Below are 15,148 nucleotides of genomic sequence, written 5' to 3'. Positions count from 1 at the left end.
CTCCACGAAACATAAAATTTTATATGCAGAACTTATAAATCAATGCAAGAGGAAAAGAAAGAAGCGTAACACACTGAAAAGCCCACAGGACAGAATAACTTCTCGTTTTAATAAAATAGGGCACACTATTTGTCACTAACAAGAATAATGTTTTCTTATGGGAACAGACAATTTTTTTTTCTGGAAGGAAGCAGATGAGAAGGTTCAGTACAGCTCCCACACTGAACATCTGCAGATATTTATTTTAGGCAAACTGGGTCTGCTAGTGGCTATTAATGAGCTGTTTGGAAACTCTGAAACAAAATTATGTTCCATGGTAACCCACTAGCTTTGAAGCTGATGTGATGGAGATGGAACTTCACAGGGATTTCTCTCTTTTGCATACTAATCCAGTTAAACAGCCTACTGATGTATTAGTACCTATGACACTCTCAGAAAACTACACCTACTACATATTGTACTACGTAGATTGGTTTGCAGTGGTTTGGGGTTTTTTTCAGTTACCAATTTAATAATTAAATAAATAATAATAAACCAGTATAATAAGTTGGCATGAACAAGACTAAGCAGCAAACTTAAAGCAAAATATCTTAGAATTTCAAAAAACATTATTAAAGTATAACTGCAGGGAATAACACCAGTAGAAAATCTAGCCTACTGGCAATATATTAGACACAGAGACATATACGTAAATTATGACCATGTAAAATGGCTATACTTTTACTCCAAAATACTGTGAATATCACAATTTTTATTTACTCCTCTAGGGACCCTTGAGTGTCCTCTAGGCATAGGAGGCCACACTCACTACTCTGACAGGAAATACCTTACTTCTAATACATGATTGAAATATCATTCTGAACAGAGAAGAATTTTTGCCTTATCTCTGGAGAGTTATCTGAAATAACTTCTTCCCAACTTTTCCAATGCCTGTTCCCTGACTCTTGCTCAAACTGAAATGCAAAAAAAACCAAGACTACATGCAGAGCCCTTTGTCTCCCAGATCTAATGAAGGAGCACAAAAACACTAATGAACTTTTAATAACAAAACTCCGGAGTTTTATTCTGTGAATCTCAGAATGTAAGAACATTTCATTAAAGAGCTCAAAGTTAACCATTATAATGGGCAACTTGTACATCTCATCCTTCAAATTTTGCACAAAAATGCAACTGGGCCCATTTCCAGCTTACAGGATCCTCAGGAGCAGCACTGTTATGCACTTATGTGCACAAAGGCTAGCAAAATAGGACTTAAAAAAATGAAAACAGTCTTCAAGAACAGCAGAACGTTTCATTTAATTTTATGCCTTATTATTGCACTGTTATAAACAATATTCATGGTTTTCAACAGTCAGAATGAATTAGAAGCTACAGTCTGGGAGTATTGTTTGCTGCCTATTTTGTTGTTGCTGTGTTTGTTTTCTGAACCTGCTGTTTATGAACACTGATTAATTATCATATAGCCAGCTTCTCATTTGTGAGACATAGTGCAGTTACACTGAATATAAATCTCTTTCCCCTACTTACTGAGGAACAAAACTTTGAACAGATTCCTGAAAACATAGCTGGAAAATCTGCAGGGAGCTCACGACAGTCAGAAAGAGGCATCTGCATTTACATGAAGAGAAAACTACCTGGGGAAAATGGCAGCAGTGAACTGTTGTTTCATTTGCATGGATCAATGTCCTCTCTTATTTTATTGTGTGTGGAGAATCCCACCAAGGCTGCAGACACATGGAGCTAAAACGTGTCATTGCCAAAACACAAACTGGTTGAACTGTACTCTCAGTAAATACGTGCTTCTCTCTATGAAAAGACATGCTTTCTGGTTTTATGGGCTCACTTTCAGAGTCCATCTGAAAACAAGCCAAGTCATGTTTCTCTGTTTGTGTTACATGGTGATACGATTAGCAATTATATTCCAATTTAGAACAAGGGCTTTTGATGAAAATTAAGGGAAAGAAAAGTGCATTGAAAATTCACAAGCTGGTTTTTAAAAGTACAAGGGCCATAAGTCTGCCATGCCTGTAATTTTCCAGTGGACTCGGACAGGACAATATCCTCGTCTCTTGTTTCAGCAGTAATATGTACAAAGAGAGTAGCCCAGTGGCAGCTGGGCTGCTTGTATTTTCTGAATGTAATGATGAATGGAAACTATAAAGACTTCGAGCAGAATGGCATGACAACAGTTTTAATGCCTTGTAATACCATTTGCTAGGGTCTGGTCAGGTCAAGTAATTTACAAGCCAGAGAAACTAGCACAATAAAAATAAACAGCATAAAATAAGAATGCATTTTAATGTGAGTCATAGCTCATATTCGAGATGTCTGAATATACATTTTCACCTGGCAAAAGTACATGGTTAGTTTCGAGCACATCACGAATTTCAAAACACTAAAGGCTCAGTTTGAACTGCAGTTCTTGATAGCTAAGGAATCTCATTATGGACATAGCCCAGAATACAGAACTGGTCATTTGGGCTACAGAAGTGAAAATGTGTCCACATATGGTACAATCCACTAAAGTCTTCTGCGTGCGATTGGCTACAACAGATATTGTGCCTTAATTATGCAAAACCTGTGGGTCACCAAGAGCAAGATAATTTTAACCTTTTTTGTAATGTATAGCAAGTGGAGATTTTAGGTTGAAAATAGAAGACAGACAGACTGTCTTTCTACATGACACTTTGCATTGTTCAGGAAAGGGAACCCTCCCTATACGTGCATTGTGGTCATCAAGGACTCCATCCCCTCCTACATTCTCTGTGACACTACTGCCTCCAGTTATGCACAGCAAGTGCAAGTTAAACCAGAGGTGGATTATCTTACCCAGATTGAGCTAATCTTAAGTAGGAAATGCGGTATCTATCAGAACAAAGAAAACACCATCCTATAAGTAAATGGAGAGGCTTGCCAGCTGAACATTAAAAACAACACTGTTAGAGACAATGTGACAGTTGCAAAACTTTGATACCCCACAACTACAGCCATACCTGTCTTTTGGTCACAGTGCCATCCACAGGATCTATGTACTCAAAGCTGTCTGTTCTTTCCACACTGTAGATATTGTTACCCACAGCAAACTGCTGATGGCTGAACGATTTGTCAGTGATCAAAGCTTCCAAGTCTCTCATTATGAAATATGCTGTTCTGGGTTCCAGTGCTTCATAATCAAACCTTGCACACACATAAAAAAAGTAGAACCAAGAAGTAAGTACCCTACAGCTGAGAAAACAGTTCTGCTTTCACAGAACTCAATATATTCACAGTTAGCAATTTACTGCTTACTTCAAAAATCAGAGGTTGACCACTGAAGTACTGATTGCAAGTTAAACCAGCACAGGCATGCAAGTCCCGTGCAATCTGACCATTATGCATGTGCACCACAGTTGTACACTGGCCACCTGACTCTGAGTCAACAGAAATAATGTAGAAAATGCACAGTTTCTAAAGTACCATAGAAAATGTCATAGATACACAGATACCTATCCCAGACTAAGGACAGAATCAGTGCAGTGTTGAACAGTCAAGTGAAATGGAGAAAACTTTACTACAAGTTTTGACAACAGCTGTGTGCAAAAGACCTTATAGATATGCGAACTCCTCTGGATTAAGTCTATTTTGAGAGAAAAAGACAGGCAGAAGCTAAGATGTAAATGACAGTTAGAATTCACCCTTTTGAGACCTTAATAAAAATGAGTAAATGTTCAGATCTTTGGAGGAGTTCTCTTGAATTAAAAGTAGGCATAGTTCCAGTTCTCACTAAAACACTGTCACTCGGAAGCACATACAGAAATAAATGCAGGAGTAAATCTTGCTGAGATTTTGATTTTTTTTCAACACCATGTAAGGAGCTATGCCTACAGATTCCACAAGTAAATAATTCAAATCTTTCTGCCATTTGGTATCAGAAAATTCAATTACTCATATACTAGACGTGACATATACATGCTACTCCTTCATTAGCTTCTGCTGCCACTTACTTATGAGAAAAAACCTGCCTACAGAACAGTGGCAATCTGTGGCAGATTTTCATTCTGTGGACACAGCAAATGCACACCTAAATGCAGCTGAGCACAGCTAAAGAAGCCACGGTTGTACCAGAATTGTCCTATCAACTGCATAAGTTTCTGTGCCTGTTCCTCATTTTTCTCACCTGCAGTAGTAGTGCCGGCCAAATTTTGCCCAGTGATCCCTGACAATCTCCTCCACGCTCTGCTTTCGCGCTGCTAGGATTGAAAGCCAAACTAGCACAGCCCATAGTCCATCCTTCTCTCGAAGGTGATCAGACCCTAAAGAGACATATGTAAAGCACATTATTTGGTATCACTGCAAATCAGAAAACAAGGTAAAGAGGATGGTGAAATGTCTCATTTAACTTTGTATGTTACCTAACAGCAATCAAGAGCACTAACCTCAGCAACTCCGACATCTTCCATACAGACAACCAGAACTAATGTTTAAAATGTGATTTATTTATATATGACAAACTTTGTACTCCTAAGGTTAAATAAAAAGATGTACAAGTATTTGAACAGAAGTGCTAGTAGTAGGAAAACATTCTTAGTCATGATTCCTGCTCACTGACATACAGGGTGTTTTCACACCTCTGGTACTGTTTCTCAGAATTCGGCTAGATAGGCAAATCCCTGGCCATTAACCAGAATGTTCTGAGTTATGTGAGTCAAGCTCAACAGCATCTCCTTATCTCTGCAGATGTTAATCTGTCAAGCTGCAGAGAAAGAATTTTCACATTCCATGAAACATGAAGATTTCCAGAATGTTCATGACCTCCCATCAGGATGAAAAACAAGAGCCTGAAAAAATGTTTCTGGAAATAAAAAAACAAACCAGAAAATAGCACTTCTTCCCCTTTCTGTATTTCTCCATATCTCTCAGTAGTAAAGATATTTGGATGCTCAGATCTAAATCCCTTCCTAGGTTTGTGTTTATGACGACAGAAACTGATCGAACAATGGAAACTAAGAACAATTTTGGAATGCTGCACAGGATTTAGCACATACTTTCAGATATGGCTGGCACAAGTTCAAGTCTATTATCTGAATTCAAAAGAACACAGACTTGATCTTGCACTTCCCATGCCTAAAGCCAAAATGCCAACTTCAAGTAACAGGCCGCTCTTCAACAGATGTGTAATGTAGTATTTCTATGAAGCTAAGCTCTGCCTGTTAGAACTGGAAGGTATCAATCAGCAAAAAGTTTCAACAAAATCAGTATTTTCTAACAAAAGACTTTCATGGGAAGGTTCTTGGCCATCTCAGAAAATACCTCTTCTTTCGGATAATTTAGAACAAGCTTTTGTGGCAATATGTATCTAACCCAGATTATCCAAAAATCACAAGGAAGCATTCATGAGAATTAACCCAAAGTAAGATCCAAGACATCTGACACCGAGTAGATACTGATGACAATTACATAAGCTAATAGACTCAAGAAACTTCAAGAAACATCAAATATGTGGCCATTGCTCTTGCATAATACTACTAGATTTGGGTGAAGTTTGTTAGCTGCAATCTTACAATTTTCTGTCTAGTCGCACATTATTGAAAACCTGAGTACAAAGCAAGTGCAGGACTTCACAAGTTTTGTCTCCTCCATGAATTACCTACCCATCAGGAAGGCAACCAGTTGGACTATCTGTGTCCTTAGAAGATGCTTAGCAAAATCGTCCAGAGAGGAATCTTAAAAAGTCTTAGGTTGAAAACCTGTTTTACGAAATACCCTCCTTCCTCAAACATGAAAATCCTGTGGTAGCAAGAGTGCTTTGCAGTGCTGTGGTTTTACATAACAGCCTGCAAGGTCTACACAGTCATCTGTCAAAATGGATGTGTTTTGCTACTGGCAGAGGACTTGGCTCCCATAATATAAGTTGATGCACTGAAGCTGTTAATCCTGTGAAAAACTGTCAACAGAAAATTAAATACATATAAGGAAAACAGCAAGACATGCAGAGCCACCATGATTCCGAGGGTTCAGTCTTGTCATCCATCTTCCAGTCACTGCTGCTGCCTTCGGCTTGCAGTCCCTCTTCTTGGGAGAGAGTAACAGTCATGGTAGCAGCTGTTACTCATCTACATTTGCTAAGAGCCCATTGTCCTGGGCCTGCCACAGCTTTGCATCCCACTTAGTCTTTTTGTGTTATGTTCAACCCTGGGGTGTAGACCTCCAACACCCTGAATCTAACATTACGCAAGTTAACTACCATAGAGTTAACTAAATGCAAATTACTATTTCAGCACAATATCAGAGTTGTACAGGAATGATTACTGAAGACTTGTGAAGAGGAAAAAGACTTACATGAAGATTATGTTTGTGTCTATGAGTTAAGTAATGCAGAAAACAAGAACACTGAATACTGCAGATGGATTTAAGAGCTGAGATAGATGGCAATGTTCCTTTGCATTTCCAAAGCAGCTATCATGATAGTAAGAATACTTCCTTTCTGCCACTTTTTATCTGCCTTGATCTGTAATCCATGAGCTCTCTGCAATAAGGGCAGTCTCCTACTACAATAGCCAGAGATACAGGCTGGTCCTTGAGAAGCTGCTGTAGGAAGAGCAACAGCTCACTCTGTTCCCCGCTCCAGAGTCCTGGGTCCTGTGAAAGCTTGGTATGCCAACTAATCAGAAGAAAAAGGGCAGGGTTATTCATGAGCTCTCATAGCTTTGCAAATAGCTTCAGATATGAAAGGAAAATGTCTCTCCACAGGAAGTCAGCCCTTCGGATAATCAGGTGTTCACCTTTTCTACTCCCTCATTGTGGTAACACACTAGATCAGCTGAAGGATGCCTTCCACAGAAACACCAGCAATATGGCCTACGGATAATAAAGTCAGCTTACTCGTAGGCAAAGCAGATGGCATGGTCATGATCACTGTTACTGTAGCCAAGAGTCTGTTCCCAGATAATGGTGCAGGTTTCTGCCACTTCCATCAGAAGAGAGACCTAGAATAGTGCTGTCACTTCCCACCAACATCCATTGTTCCTCTGGTAGCAGCAGGAAAAGTCATCGGGTCACCACAGGGGCTGGGGGCTTCCTGGGGACTGGGAGCACCAGGGGCTCCCCGAGGGTGGCAGGGCAGAGCCCAGCAGCCAGGGCCCATCCCACCATCCCTGCCAGGAGCAGGGCAGCTGGGGGGCACCAGGGCAGCCCCAGCCCCGAGCATCAGGCACCTCCGTGGGGATGGGGATGGGCTGAGGCCAGGCGAGAATGTGGGACCATGGGTAGGCCTCAATGGGGTCCCACGGCCAGGCAGGGCAGGGCTGTGGGGAGCTAGGGACAGGCCCTGCTGTGGCGTCACTGGGGCAGAGGCTGACGGCCCTGAGGGCTGACATGGGGTCCTGGGCCATGGGCAGGGTGGGGGAGCCCTAGGGGGCTGGGCAGGGCCCTGGTAACCACAAGCTCACCCCACCATGGCTGTTCCTTTCCTTCTTAACCTGCTTGCTTCTCCTTTCAGCCATTCATCCTTAGCGCTGAAAAATTCAATTTCACCTAAAAAGTCATCTCTTCTGTTGATATCACCAGCAACTTAAACGGCTTAAGTGTCTCAACAGACATCAGCAAGAAGTGGAGACATGGTATTGAGCTAAACACCTCACCAATTTGTTCCAATGTAAACAATCATTTATTCTCCTGTTGTGTAACACTCTGCAGACTGCAAACCAATAAATCATACAGTCAAAGGCACAGCATTCATTCAGCAAAATGGTCTATACATCATGACATCTGCGTAATGGTCTGAACTGAACACCAAAGAAGAGATGAGTTTTGATTTAACAAACACTTCAAGTGTGTTTCATTGAATCAAAATGGTCCAATGAAACATGGACAGAACTTTTTGAAAGCTCTCTGTTGTGCTCTGAGCCTTGCTCTGGCATGGCTTAAGCTCATAAATCTCTATGAAGAGGGATGAGTATATACACATATCATTCTTCTGATACATCTAGCAGCTTTAGCGTGTGCTGTGTCTTCGTGTGTCCTTCAGGAGGACACAGACGTTGTTTCTCTGGAAGGAGAAAGCATTGGAAGAAAGTAACCCAGGGCAAAAGTCTGGATGGAAAAGCTGGAAACAATCCAACTGTTCCAGAATCATAAGTCACTGATTAAAAACTGATGCGAGTACAAGGACAATAATCCTGTGCGCCCAAGAAGTGTTTCAGTTCATTATTCTTAATAGGAAAAAAACTGACAACTGGGATTTCTCAGAACTTGTTTATTCCATCTCTTTCATTTCACCAGCATATCCATCAACTGGGTTGCTATATGCACATATGTTGTTCTATTTACTGCCCTTCTTTCTTTTAGCAGATTAAAATCTATTACTGCAACTCTGTTAGTCAACTCTGTTTTTCACCTACTGTACCGTTGTCTTTGCTCTCTCTCAAATATTCCTACTGCCCAGCTGACATGGTAGAAACTCTAGGGAGGGAGCCCGTTCTGCTGCCTCAGTTCAGCTAACACCATTCTTCTTTGCTTTATAGATCCAGTACCTGCAGCTGCGGAACTGCAGAGGCAGAGCTGCCCTGTGCAAAGGGATCCAGCAAAACGTGCGTCGCAGCTATGTATTCCTGAGATTGCAATACTAGGTCCTCCTGGCTTGCTGGGGGCTCTCAGCAAACTCAGGATAATTCTCAGTGACACTTTTAATTGAAACATCCAAGGCATTAATGAATTCTGGACTCTGCTTATGGAGCTGAAGCAGAAAGAGACAACAGAATAAAGTCAACAAGTATCTTTCTGATTATCCCATTATATTTAATTTGCCATTGGTAAGGGAAATTATAATAACTGCAACTACTTTGAAAACTTATTTTTAAGTTAATTTGTCACATATTTCTCCATATAACAGTAGCAAAAGTTATTTTGTACTACTGTAAATGTCAAATGCTATAGTCGGACAGTAAACAATCTGGGAAAAACTCTCAGAGCATGTTCCCATTCATAAAGAAGTACTCGGCTTAAACAGGCTTAAACTGAAGTAAAGTCTGAGAAACAAAGTAAAATCATGTCAAAATGTTCCTATTACGACTTTTCTGACATTGGAAAGTTGTTGGGCATGCAGGTTGTCTTTTACATGTCTAACTTACCCTGTATCTGAGACTTCCAATTCTGATAGAGATAGTGAGCCCTCAGGGTCATACACACAAAGAAAATGTAATTGCTTTTCCTTAAGTTACTCATCTCTGCCTAGCATACTGCATTCTGTAAATGTGATTTTAAAATAAAAATCTGACTGAAGTGAGTATACAAACTCAATAATTTCATTTGTACACACTCTTGAGTCTCACAAATTTATCATCCAGCAATCTGAAACTTGGTATTTTAGGCAAATGGAAATTTAGGAGCATTCTGTTCTGTTCCTTTATTCAAATTAATTAGATTATTTTAGATTTGTGTTACTGTAACACATACCACTAAACAGTTGTTCTAAGGCTTTCATTGATTTCAGTAGCAGCACATTTTTATATTCTCCACTAGTTCCTCCATACGTAACCTTGCAGGAAAAGGCGGCTGATGTTAACAGCATCTGGAACTCAGAGACGAAGCACAGGCAAGTTTATGAAAGATGTAGTAATTACTGAAGTGGCTTAAACTGCAGAAGGATAAATCAGCCACACAGCTCTCCTAATCCTGATTAATAGTTTGCTGATGAAATTTAGAAACTAATTACTGCTGCCAATGCCCTTCTCTGAACTGTGTCCTGGGCATTAGTAATAGAACCAGAAAGCTACTAACCTCAACTGACAAGCTCCCCCCACTGCTACAAAAATGGAAGAAGTTTTTAAAGCATTGGTTGAGCTCCAAGATCAGCTGCCAGAAAACAAGTCTGGGAAAGACAGCACTATGGGATGTTTTAAAAATCTGTTGTCCTTTTATAGCAGAAAATTTGCTTTTATTTACTTGCCAGAGCAAAATCCCTTATGTTATAAAACCAGAGCTCTGTATTATTTGGAAATTCCAGCTGCCCTGGATTACCTGGGTACACAAGCAACTGGTCTCCAGTGCTGTTCAGTTAGTTTGATGATAGAAGGTGGATCCAAAAAAACCCTTTCTGTTGCACAGAACAGCAGGTTTCCCACTCTGATCAACTATATGGTACATTTCTTTAAATATTCCACACTGAAAGCTGAAGAAGTGCCAAGTTTCAGTTGCCTAAATAGATATGACTGAGAGGAAAGCTGTAAAATTGATTCAAATGCCCAATACTGGCAGAAATTTGTGAGGGTCACGTAGCTTAGGACACTACTAAAAGATGTGCAATAAGGTAAATATTTATTGCTAAAAACAGCTCACATCGCTAAAGTATTGGTCATCTACAGATCAGACTGTGTTTTACAAATAAACCTCCTGGCATACGAGTTATTTTCAGACAGCTGCATTGAATTGAAAGATGATAAGGAAACTGAGGCAAGGAGAAAAACAAACTTTAGGCATCATACTCATGGCATAATTGCCCTGTAGGCACTGTCATCATTCATTTACACAGCAACTACACCCTCACTGAGGAATATAAACCCAGTGCTCAAGTTGTCTGGATGCCCATTGGACTGAATCTTGAGGGTTCAGATTAGCCTTTAGCTGGCATTGGCTTAAAGAGGACGTCAGGAGGCTTTCTGCACTGAAGTGCTGCAGGTACAACAAAGCTCATCTAACCAGAACATGCCAGGGTGCAGATTAAATATTGCTGTAGAGCAGCTCTCCATGCTGGTCAGCAATATGTTGTTCAAGTACCCTTAGAATTCACCAGGAATCTGAAGAATTAATGATAGGATAGGAAAACCAGTCTTAAGACAGGAACACAGAGAGTGCTAGGAATGCAGAGACTGCTCTGAGGTTACGAGACAAGAGCTGCAAAATCAGAAGAGAGGCTATAGTACAAAATGCAACTGGTTTAGGGCTGTAGAGCAGGATACAAGCAAAAGAAAAAAGTCAAGTGTAAGAACAGAGAGAAACTAGAGGAACTATCTTGCCTACCTAGAAGAACAGACAGACTCCAGAGGCCCTTCCTTGACCTGTATGAGACACCTATCCCTCTTTCTCAGCTTCAACAACCACCTGGTACTCAGGGTAATAAATTTAGGCCAACACAGATCACAATGTCCTCAGTCTTTCAAGCAGATCAAGCCTGAAATCAACTCTCTTGATTCCTATATCACTGATCTGCAGGGCTAAAATCCACCAATGCTTGGGACAGCCCACTTAGTGAGCCCTGAACATGCCTTTTCAATGTGCCAGGGAAATTTGATGTTTGGCTTTTTTAAGAAGTGCACCATAAAATTTTAATGACAAGTCTCTTCAAAGGAGACAGGGCTTCTACTAAGCAACCAAAGATTATTCCCTTCTCCCTGAGACAGAAAGAGTTGTACTCAACATCACCAGATGGTCTAGGAGCCTTACTTCCCAAGCAGAAACAGGCCTGAGGCAGTGGTTTGTCATGGCATATGGCACACAGAGGCTACCCCTGCTTGTTTTACATATCTCTACAGATAAAACCGCATGCAGGAGATGCTGCACTCTGTGGGCTAATGTACCCAGACGTACTTCAGCCTACAGGAACTCACCATCAAACTCCTATAAATTCCTTCCAGTCAAAACCCACACTTTCCTTTCTACAGTATGATGATGATGGTAGGAGTTTTTTCCAAATAACTTCGGTGCTAATGAGGTCATACTGATGTCTCAAGACTCACCCAAGTTTCATGGAAATATTTGGGTTTGGATGAGAAGGGAGGAACTTCAATATTTAGAAGGAAGAGGTACATACCTGGCCAGGTGAAAAAGCATCAAGAGGCAGTGGGAGTTGAAAACTCCCCAGTCCAGACCTCTCATGAGCAAATGGAGATGCAGTCTAACAACACACTACAACAAATGGTAGTACGTTCTGAAAGGTACAAGATCTTCCTGACCCTCTCTCCAAGTTAGAACTCACTCAATCACCTTGCAGAACATCCTTTGAAATTATCTATTCAAAAGATACATTCAAGGCAATACAAATTTGTGCCACAGCAATTCAGCCAAGGCATCCAGGTGGCTTATCATGGGACACTGGTTCCCATTCACAACAAAAAGAAAATAAGCATTCCTTATCAATTTAAATTCTCTTACTTTTTACAGATAGACACCCAAAGAAATCGAACATATTTTTGATTCTTTCATCATATTCCATTCAGACACTTATAGAGAGTAAATGACAGGGTAACACATAAAGTGGCATGTCTGTGGCTTAAAGCTATCCTCATTTTTAAAAAAGCAGCATTCTGCTCTAATTGATCTTAACCATCAAAATTAATACTAGACCTAATCAAAGCAAAATGAAACTTGTAAACAAGTTTTACTGCATGATAAGCTATTTTCTATGAAAAGCCGTAGCCAATGAATTATACAGCAAAACAAAGAACTCCATGGAAATCACACCAAAATGTAGAATAAATTATTAGCCAGGCAAATGGTTAAGTTCTTCTGATACGCGCTCATTCAAAAACACGTGTAACATAACCCTACTAGTAAATAAAAAGAAGAAAGAATTTCTGTTCCAGAATCCAGGACAGAAAAAAAGAAACACTGTGAAATTTATTCAGTTTTTCTCACAAACCAAAGCCACGTTTGTGCAGATTTACAGACCATATATTTTAATTATTGCTTTAATGCTTCCTGACAGTACTGAATTCATGAGGGCTCGGATTTGTCTTCCATTCTGTATTCTGTTGTTTGACTGGTTCCTGGGAAGATAAGGGAGAAATACTTAGCGGAAAACCCAGATGCCAACATGTAACTGAATTTCTTTTAATGATGATTCTATCTGAGTTTTGGTAATTGTGATGTTCCAAAAAGCAACAACTGCAACAGGTTTGATTAGACATACCATTAGACATACCAATCCTTATACTTTGTACGCTGAATCATATAGGCAAAATCCCTTCAAATGCTGTTGCAGTCTGTGAAAAGACTATTACAGTGGAACCCATGAGACCTTTCTGCATTATGTTCAAGTCAGAAGAGAGTGCCAGGCACCTTCAAAAGCTGTCTGGGCAGTGATAAGATTGCCCACGGGTTCTGAATGTTGATCTTCCACATTTTTCATACCTGAAGGTACCGGACACTAGAGTTGCAAGAAGATCATCAAGATGTGAACAGCTGACAGTTCTCTGTTCCAGCATAAGACAGAGTTAATTTGCTGATTCTCTTGGCTTTGACTTGAGACGCTCAGGAAAATTAAAAGTTGTCATTAAAAGTCTGTGCAAATTTTTGGTTATGTATTACTTACCAGTGCCAAAGCTTTCTTCTCCACAAAGTGAGCAGCGTCCCGAGTCCATAAGATTGGAAAAGTATCTCCATCCTGTTGGTGTCTCATACACAGGAATCTTCATTACTTTTGCCACTCTGGAAAAGACAAAATAAAACATCACATGATTAAGACATCGCTTTTTTTACATATGGACTGAGATCAGCTGAAGAATATTCTAGGTCTTGCTACATCTCCTGGCAGCTGGGCTATAAGTTAAAAAAAACCAAACAAACCAAAACAGAACAGATCAACAGCACCATTCAAAACCAATTCTTGACTCAGAACCTGACTTCAACCAGAACCCAGGTATGTTAATACACTAAGTACAGTATTTCGGAAAATGTAGGACCTCAGCTCAATAAGCTTTACCAGTATCTTTCTCTTGTTAGTAAGTAAGAAACAGTTATATCTAGAGATACACAGTTTTGTTATACTAGTACTTTAATGAAAGTTAAAGCATCATGTTGAAGTACCTTCCTTTACAAAACACAAGTGGCCAACACCCATATGCTTGAAAGACACTTTTACTTCTGTTCATGTGCTCAAGAACAAGCTTTCCTAGTCTCAATCTGAGTCTGATGCACCGATATGAAATACTCCCACTAGCTGGCAGATTTTCAAGAACCAAAATAAACCACGATATAAGCTGAATGTGCTTTATTTTCCCCAGGTTGTGAACTGGTAATTATTCCTCTTATAAACTATAATGAAAAAATTCTTTCTTGGATTGAAAAACAAGAAAGAAGAAAAAAACAAATCCTCAAAGGAACTTACTATCAAGCTGGGATTTATGCAGGATGAATACTACCATTCTTCTTGTTTCTAATTATATTTGCTTGTTTTCATTGTGTTCCTAGGATTTTCAGAGCCAACTAGTTTTTAATATAAAAAATAAGACTTGGCATATAGTCAGGCAATCTGATCAACTAAAAAGGACCTTACAATCTCCCAAGGATTGGCAATCACACCTAACAAATATTTCCTAAATTCCACCCCACAGAAAAATACTTGATGTGAGATGATTTACGTAATTTTAACTGCAGTCAAGCCCAGGCAAAGCAGATCAATTAAAGTGTGATTCAATGCACTTAACACAATCCTCCTAGAAGTTACATGTCAAGGCAAAAGCAGTCACCTCTTTGATCAACAGAGATACCTGTTTTCAGATGGTCCATCACTCTGTCTTAAAGCAGGCATGTAAAGTAGATAAGATGAACTGTCCAAATATGCAAATACTGACCCATTCAAAACCTGGCATATAAATGAACCTAAATGACAGCTCAGTCTCTGAAATCTTTAAACTGTTAATCAGCACTGGTAAGTAAGTCTCCAAAGGCACTTTTTTCTCTATGTAATAAATATCCATTGCTAACTAAGTCTCCTCCTATTCAGCCTAGGTGTTCATTTTTGTACTTATCTATTACATCAAAAAAGAGTGTTTTTTAAATGAGATCTAGAGTAAGAATTGCAGATACTTTTTTGAAAAGAGCTAAAGAGGTAGTACCTGGAGAAAAAAGTATTATCAAAATGTTTAATCCTATACTCGTTTTTCACATCTCTAGTTTAGAAGTAGAGACAAGTGTATACCTCCTTGTGTTTATATAGCACTAGCTATATTATTGGCCCTTAGAAATGCTGCTGCATAAGGGAGGTTATATAGCGCAGAGCTGAACAGGTTTCTGGATGGCTCTGCAAAAAATCAAGAACATAAAAGGATTTAATCTCTGTGTGACAGTAACTGCACACTGGGAACAGGACTGTACTGCCAAAAACTAGAAAACAATTAACCAAAAAACAATGGCTAACATCCTAGCAGAGCAAAACCAATTCTCTTGAGGTAGC

At 39.7% G+C, this 15,148-nt stretch overlaps 1 protein-coding gene across 1 annotated transcript in view; it reads right to left on the bottom strand.

Moving 5' to 3' along the window:
- The window catches only part of PGM5 (phosphoglucomutase 5), a 73,262-nt gene that overhangs the window by 13,845 nt on the left and 44,269 nt on the right, over positions 1-15,148 (bottom strand). Inside the window, exons 7-9 of the mRNA XM_009698502.1 lie at positions 13,286-13,401; positions 4,157-4,292; positions 2,994-3,177 (exon numbers count right to left, since the gene is read on the bottom strand). Of these exons, the coding sequence (XP_009696804.1) occupies positions 2,994-3,177; positions 4,157-4,292; positions 13,286-13,401 (436 nt within the window). The remainder of the gene's footprint in view (positions 1-2,993; positions 3,178-4,156; positions 4,293-13,285; positions 13,402-15,148) is intronic.

This window comes from Cariama cristata, unplaced genomic scaffold (genome assembly GCF_000690535.1).
Source record: "Cariama cristata isolate BGI_N322 unplaced genomic scaffold, ASM69053v1 scaffold2034, whole genome shotgun sequence".
NCBI classification, from domain to species: domain Eukaryota; kingdom Metazoa; phylum Chordata; class Aves; order Cariamiformes; family Cariamidae; genus Cariama; species Cariama cristata.
Note: the sequence above shows the minus strand (reverse complement) of the source record. Positions and strands in the feature narration are given on the sequence as shown.